The 7,893-nt window shown below is 39.5% G+C and overlaps 1 protein-coding gene and 1 pseudogene across 1 annotated transcript; both read left to right on the top strand.

Annotated features, from left to right (window-relative positions):
* Positions 1 to 8: 8 nt before the first annotated feature.
* On the top strand, positions 9 to 3,770 carry LOC107693521 (suppressor of tumorigenicity 14 protein homolog). The gene is made up of 8 exons (XM_016492933.1): positions 9 to 107; positions 204 to 311; positions 401 to 517; positions 944 to 1,066; positions 1,150 to 1,333; positions 1,408 to 1,679; positions 2,891 to 3,027; positions 3,124 to 3,770. Exons 1-8 carry the CDS (start codon positions 86 to 88, stop codon positions 3,283 to 3,285), a joined length of 1,125 nt encoding a protein of 374 aa, XP_016348419.1. The 5' UTR covers positions 9 to 85; the 3' UTR covers positions 3,286 to 3,770.
* A 3,157-nt stretch (positions 3,771 to 6,927) lies between these two features.
* LOC107693517 (transmembrane protease serine 2-like) overlaps positions 6,928 to 7,893 on the top strand; it is a 9,825-nt pseudogene continuing 8,859 nt past the window's right edge.

Here is a 7,893-nt window from a genome sequence, read left to right as displayed (position 1 = left end):
AGCCTGCCCTGGGAGATTCCAGTGTGACAATGATCTGTGTGTGTCTCCTAACCTGCAATGTGATGGCTACAATGACTGTGGAGATATGAGCGATGAGAGGGGCTGCAGTAAGTTCATACCATATTACTTGTGCTTAGTCTTTGGACAGTTGTTTTCTCGAGTGTCATTTGGTGCTGCATTACTTTCTTTACCCATGCATGCAGCATGTAATGAGACTCAAATAAAATGCAAGAACGGCTTCTGCAAGCCCAGTTTCTGGCGCTGTGATGGGGTGAACGATTGCGGAGATAACACTGATGAGGAAAACTGTGGTGAGGATGAAACCAGCACTCAAAATCATGAACAATGGAGCAAAAGTGATGGAAACGATTTCAGGTTGTTTGTCCGATTTTGTCTGTAGGGAACTGCAAAGCTCAAGAGTTTAGATGTCGAAACAGCCGCTGCATCCCAGCACATAAGCAGTGTAATGGCTACAACGACTGTGGCGATGGCTCAGATGAATCTCAGTGTGAGAAATGTGAGAACTTTCAGTCAATAAATACAAAGTTTGACTGTTTTTTCAATATTTGGCCTTATTTTGACCTCAGAAGTTTATATAGTAAATTATATAATTATTATTAATGTTATACCTCTATTGTTTTATTGCTAAGAACTTCATTTGGACAACTTTAAAGGCGATTTTCTCAGTATTTTGATTTGTTTGCACCGTCAGATTACAGATTTTCAAATAGTTTTATCTCGGCCAAATATTGTCCTATAAGACCATACATCAACGGAAAGCTTATTTATTCAGTTTTCAGATGATGTATAAAACTAAATTTCAATTGACCCGTATGACTGGTTTTATGGTCCAGGGTCACATATATACTTTCACAGTTACTTTTATGCTGCCAACATAAGCACTCACTATATTAAGTGACTCAGTTGCCTCTTTTATATCCAGCCATAGCTGTTCACTGCTCTGATCTCACCTATAAGTGCAAAAATAACCAGTGCATTAGCAAGCTGAACCCGATGTGTGATGGAGAGATTGACTGTGCGGATGATTCGGATGAAGCTGAATGTAGTAAGTCCAGAATTTCTCTGTCTTTCCTCATATATGTTTTTCAGTGATGTTTCAAACTGTGTTTCATGTTCGATTCAATGTAGAATGCGGGACAAAGCCCTACAAGTCCAGTCGTATTGTCGGTGGAAAGGACTCGAGTGAGGGAGAATGGCCCTGGCAGGTCAGCCTCCACATGAATACACAAGGTCATGTGTGCGGGGCGTCTGTTATCAGTAACCGCTGGCTGGTCACTGCTGCTCACTGCGTGCAGGACAGTGAAAAGTTCAAGTGAGTTCTTATGTTGTTTGGCCCTCTCCTCCCCTCCTGCTTTGATCCTGACTGAATGTTTGTTCTTTTGCTAGATATTCCCAACCTGACCAGTGGGAAGTCTATCTAGGTCTACTTAACCAGGGTGAGACTAGTAAGTCCACCCTAAAACGCGTGAAGCGCATCATTTCTCACCCTCAGTATGATCACTTGAGCTACGACAATGACATCGCGCTGATGGAGTTGGACAGCCCTGTAACTCTCAGCCAGAACATCTGGCCCATCTGCTTACCTGAAGCCACACATGACTTCCCAGCAGGCAAATCTGTCTGGATCACTGGCTGGGGCAAACAGAGAGAGGAAGTTGGTAAGTCATGTAACAACCTACGCTACCATTCGAAAGTTTCAAATGTTAATGTTTTCATGTTTTTGAAAGTCTTCATTTATTTGATCAAAAATACAGTAAAAACAATAATATTGTAAAATGTTATTACAATTTAAAATAACTCTTTTCTATTTTAATATATTTAAAAATGACTTCTTCCTGTGCTGAAAGCTGAATTTTCAGCAGTCATTACTCCAGTCTTCAGTGTCACATGATCCTTCAGAAATCATTCTAATAGTTTAACAGTGTAATGTTTTGCTTAATGTTTTTGTTGAAACCGTGATGCATTTTTACAGGATTCTTTGATTAATAGAAAGCTCAAAAGTACAGCATTTATTTAAAATTGAAATATTTTGTAACATTATAAATGACTTTAGAAGAAGAAGAAGAAGAAGAAGAAGAAGACACTCTCCAGCCCTAAATCCATTCAAAAAATAATATTTGGTCCCACTTTATATTAGGTGGCCTTAACTACTATCTACTTACATCAAAATAAGTACAATGTACATATTGTGTTCATATTGTATTGCAAAACACTTTTGCTGCTATTGAGGTGGGATACGGGTGCGTTTAGGGACAGGTTTGGTGGTATGGGTAGGTTTAAGGGTGGGTTAAGGTGTAAGGGATGGGTCAACAGTGTAATTATAAATGTAATTACAGAAATTAATTACAGATGTAATTGCATGCAGGTATTTTTAAAAATATATAATTACAATTTAAAAACTTGTATGTGCACAATAAGTGCATTGTATCATGATTAATTTAAATGTAAGTACATAATAGTTAAGGCCACATAATATAAAGTTGGACCTAATATAAAAAAATTTAAAAGTTTAAAATCATGTACACTCATTATGAAATGAAAATCCAGCCATATCAGTTGTCTGATAAAAATAAAAGTGAGTAACCAAAACATGAGTTCAACACAACTGCTAGACTGGCCAGTGCAATTTGTTTTGCACCTTTATGCATACACCCTCTAGAGAAACTCAGATTTAATCAAGTGTGTCTAAAATCTTGACTGGTATTGTGTAAGTAAGTACACAATAAGACATGAGCTGCTTTGTCCAAACCAGATAATGAGAGACAGTACTTAAAACCTCAGGTTTGCAGTGAATATACCGGAGTACAAATTCTGATATAATAACCTAAAATTGTTAGTAAGCTAATTAAATGTCTTCCCTCTGCTTTAGACGCCGTTGCATCAGTGTTGCAGAAGGCCGAGGTGCGCATTATTAACAACACTGTGTGCAACAAGCTGATGGATGATGGGATAACACCACGCATGATCTGTGCAGGTGTATTGAGTGGAGGCGTAGACGCTTGTCAGGTGAAATGAAAGATCTTCTGTTTTTTTCACATTCAGATACATGTCATAGCCTTACAGTTGTCAGTAATGCACATATATTCCTCATTCCTCTGCCAGGGTGACTCAGGTGGTCCAATGACTTCCACTGAGAGCAATGGCCGCATGTTTCTTGCTGGCGTGGTGAGTTGGGGAGATGGCTGCGGCCGCAGGAACAGGCCCGGCATTTACACACGCGTCACAGAATACCGCAGCTGGATCAGGCAGATGACAGGGGTATAATGTCACAACAGTGACACGAAATGGACTAAAGCAAACAGTATCAACCTGTATTGAGAGTTATTGAAAATAATTAAGGCATTCATGTTCATTGAGTTTTATTTCAGAAGCCATAAAGATTCCTATAATCAGGCCAAATGTCCACTAAAATGTTCTTTGACTTTTATTTTCCATGAATATAATAATGAGCTTACATAGTTTCTTTATCTATTCTTTGTGTTTCTCTGTGTAATTACGCTCTTAAAAGAGTTTCGTCTATGTGGACTATGCTGTTTTTGAGCTCAAATTTTGCTCTTGCTGTGGAGGAAGAGTATTCGTGCTGCCTTGCTTATTAAGTCATTACAATTTGAGTGGTTCTCAGGGATTTTTTAAATGTAATTGTTGGCATAATGTGTTAACTGTCTGTTTTATTTTTATTACTTTATAGTTTAATTACCTTTCATACCAAACAGACTTCATGATCAGATCAGTAATAGGAAACAATTTTAGAGTTTTCATTTATTCTTGCTTGAATGGCATTTTAATTTTAAATATATGCTGATAAAAATATAGAATATCTGCAATGTGTGGGTGTGTGTATAGATAAAAAATGTGTGTTCTTACTCCTTACATTACTCCTTACCATTGGAATTTTGAAACTTGAAATATGAAAATGTCAGCATTTTTTTGTTGAAACAATTGGTAATTTTTTAGAATTTTTTTTTTCAGTTTTGTTTACACAGTGATCTTTATTTTAGTGTTATGTGTATCTGTGATCTTTTGTTATAATATTTTTTAAATTTTTATTTTTGTTAATGCCCTCCTTGGGGGATTGGCGTTCCCGTAATGTGCCTTGAAGCTTCAGTGGATTCTTTGTTAAACATTAAAAGGGAAATTCCAATCTGCTTTGTATTTGCTTATTTTTTTATGTTGTGAAAATAAACAAGTGCATAATTGCTGAACAAGTCCATAATTGGCTGTGAAAATTTTCTTTTTCGAAAAGGTCATTCACATTGTGTAAACATGCTTATGGGAAACTCCTGTTTACTCTGAATGCTGAAGCCTGATTTGTTAACATTCGTGTAGCTGCACCAACTAATGGGATTTCAGCCCACCAAAACGGGCAGAGCTGACAGCCTATATAAGTTGGCGTAGAATGCTGATTTCATCCGAATTTTCTTCTTCAGTGCGAAGATCATCTCCTCATTGGACTCTAAAGAAGAAGAATGAAGAAGCCTGCTTACTTGCCATAGAAGAGCCTCGGCAGCAAATTACCGCTGTGATAGCGGTCCCACCTACTCATAAGAGCATTTCTCCTCTTCACGACAGCACTCGGACCACTTGCTGCCTGGCTCCAGGCTTGGGAAACTTCTACAGCCGCTACTTCCTCGTTCCAAAGAAAGATGGTGGGTTCAGGCCCATCCTTGATCCCAGACACATGAACTGTGCCCTAATGAGATGTCCGTCCAGGCTCTTGGAGTTTATGTAGAGCGCTCTAGCCCTTTTTGGCAATTAGAGCAGCTCTTTGTATGCTTCGTAGGCCGTGCTAAAGGGCTGCCAATTACGAAGCAGAGACTATCCCTCTGGCTTACGCCCCAGTGGACTTAGTGTCCTATTGGAGGGCCCACTCCACCAGAGGAATGGCCTCCTCCTGGGCTTGGTCCAGCGGAGTCTCGATCAGAGATCTGTGAGGCAGCCAGCTGGTCTTCACTGCCTACCTTCACTAGGTTTTATAACCTGGACGTCCCTGCTCTTCAGGCACAGATCTTGTGTACTTAATCACCCTAATCCCCTATGTGAGAGGAAAGGGTCTTCGTTGACATTGACCCCGGCCTTGTGACCATGGTCTCGTTATTTCCAGGCCTATTGTGCCCTTATTGGCTCATGCTTTTTAGGGGCCCTTTAATATGGGTGCCCCAGGACTGAATGGAAGTTATTCCTACAGCCCTTGTGCGGAGCTAGCTAACATATTCATTCCTAATTTCCACCAACACTAGTTATGTTTTTTTTAATCTGATACCAGATCAGTTTTATACATTTGTAGACATTTTAAATGAGACATTTGTGTAATTAAAAGGAAGAGTAGTATTTAATAGTCTCTTACTGACCTGTTTAGACAAGCCCTCTATAAAACAAACAAAACAAGCAAATTAATAAAAGAACACATATTCATGCTATAGCCTAATGTATACATTTCATGTTATACATTTTAATATTTAATGGTATTTGATGATTTATTAATTGCATTTAATATGTACTTACGATATATACTATATATAGGGTAATATATACTATAATACTTACAATAAAATATTTGCAAAAAAAAATGTATGCACGTTTTGGTAAAAAAACCCAGTTATGTTGTAATAACCCAGTTTTGACCAGCAGGCGTCACCAGCGTATGGCGTACAGATGGATGTAACACATTTTGTGACTCACATTTATTAATATTAAGCAGGAGGCCAGAAGCATTTGAAAAGCACTGTAGGGTGTTTAAAGCAATTGGGATCTGAAAGGCATCTTTTGGAACAATGCTGTATCATCTAGAAGTTGTTCATCTAATTATAAATTCTGTCCTGGTAATACCCTTAACAAAACTGTCTTTAATATATAAATTAAAAAATAGTTTAGCTGTTAGAAAAGGGTGGTGAGATGGGGCAAGCTTGTCTGACACCACGCTTTAAAGCAAATATAGGAGAAATGCCATTACTGAGCTGGACAGAGCTATTCCCATTTACAATAAAACATTTGAACACATCTGCAAAAGAAATCAACAAAAACCTGTCAAGGGCCTGTAAAATAAATTAATGTTCTAAGCATTAAACAAATCCAGATTGGCATCTTTGCTAAGACTAAGGCAATGGTTTTAGAGTCAGTGTTCAATAACTAAATTGGGTGCTAGTTATCTATTAAAAGGGGATATTTATTGAGTGTTATTAGTCATTGACAAAGAAGGAGAAACACTCTCTTTTCCCAACACTTTATAAACAGTTTATGTAAGAAAGGTCCCAATCTTTCGTTTAAAGCTTTGTAGAGCTCAGCAGGGATTTGTTACTTTTTAGATTATTTATTGAATAAATTATTTCTGAAAGACTAATAGGTGCCTCGCATAGGCTACAATTTCTTTACTAATTTGTTTTATGTACAATAAAGAATTTTTTTTTAAATTGTACCAGATTGCTATTAGAATTTAGAGGAATACAGATCATTATATAAAACTTAGCACAAAAATGTGCAAAATGACAGTTACATTCCCATCAATATAGCTGTTGAATAGAGTTTCTAACTTGCTGTCTCTCCAGCCTGAAGAAATAGGCAGAGTCCTGTTCGCCCTCCTCTAGCCATTTCCTACGAGATCTAAGGCATATTCAGCCTTTCATTTATATATATCCTCTAAATGATATTACTGACGAATAAGCTTAATTCTGTCTGTTAATTCTTAATTCTGAGTCTGAAAGATCCTCCATATTTTTGTGTGACAACATAGTGATTCTAGCCATAATCTTTCTTCATTATTTTTTCTTATTTTCACTAAGGTACTACAAAATTTTCAACAATGCTTCCCAATTTCATATTTAAGAAGTTCCCAATTATTACTATCCTTCTGTAACGGGGTGAACGAGACGAGAGACGTGCGGATCCATTTTCAAGGCTTTATTTAAAGACATGGTCAACACAGGCAAGAGTCAGACAATGGCAGACAGGTATATAGAGGGCAAGACTTAAAATGTAATCCGAAACACAGGCGATGGTCCAGGCGAGGGGTAAACAGTATCTGAGCAGGGCGAGATGAGAGGGGTAATCCAAGACAGGCGATATACTTCAGGGCAGGCAGAGATCCGACAAAACGAGATACACAGGCTAGGATCAAGACACGAATGACTACGGCAATAAACAGGATTAAACTACTACAAACTAATGTAGCTATCACTTGGAGAGCAATAAACGCTAGACAATACTCAGTGATTAAGACAGGGGACTGAGGCAAAGCCAGCAGAGCAGGATGCCAAGGCGGAGCAGGGAGCCAGGGCGGAGCCGGCAATGCAGGAAACCAGGGTGGAGCCGGCAGAACAGGTGGCACTGAGGACCACCACAGCAGAGCGCCTCCATGGCCAGTTCAGAACAAGGCAAAAGTTCACAGACGGACTCCATAGCCGTGACAGGACAGGCAGAGAGTTCACAGGTGGATACCACTGACACCTCTGGAGGTTCTGCAGCAGTTGCCGCCACCTCTGGAGGTTCTACAGCAGTAACATCAGGAAACAGGGAGAGCTCAGTAATGGTCTCTTCGACCACAACACGACAGGCTGAGAGTGCATTGCTGGGCGCCACTACCACGCAAGGAGCTGAAGCGAGCGCCTCCGCAGGTTCTGTGGTGGTGTATGCAGCCCAAACACAGCATAAAGCGATCCCCATCAAGGGAAGCGCTTCAGACAGGGGAATCAGTTCAGGAACAGAAATGCCAGAGTGAGTTGGTTTGGGGATGCCAGCTGCACGTGCAGACACCAGCGGTGCATCCCTCACACTGGATACCAGACTGGAATACCGAAGGACTGACCTCGAAGATCTGGGTGCAACAGACAGGACGTGACGTGACTCTGGATGATCAGCTGTGATGTGACGTGACTCTGG

This window comes from Sinocyclocheilus anshuiensis, unplaced genomic scaffold (assembly GCF_001515605.1).
Source record: "Sinocyclocheilus anshuiensis isolate Anshui unplaced genomic scaffold, SAMN03320099.WGS_v1.1 scaffold1208, whole genome shotgun sequence".
NCBI lineage: Eukaryota > Metazoa > Chordata > Actinopteri > Cypriniformes > Cyprinidae > Sinocyclocheilus > Sinocyclocheilus anshuiensis.
Note: the sequence above shows the minus strand (reverse complement) of the source record. Positions and strands in the feature narration are given on the sequence as shown.

Bases quoted from the DNA above. Each gene is read 5' to 3' on its own strand.
- LOC107693521 (XM_016492933.1), top strand. From the start codon at position 86: ATGAGCGATGAGAGGGGCTGCA. The intron at 1,334-1,407 runs GTGAGTTCTTAT...TTCTTTTGCTAG, and splicing joins CAGGACAGTGAAAAGTTCAA to ATATTCCCAACCTGACCAGT. The intron at 1,680-2,890 runs GTAAGTCATGTA...CCTCTGCTTTAG, and splicing joins CAAACAGAGAGAGGAAGTTG to ACGCCGTTGCATCAGTGTTG.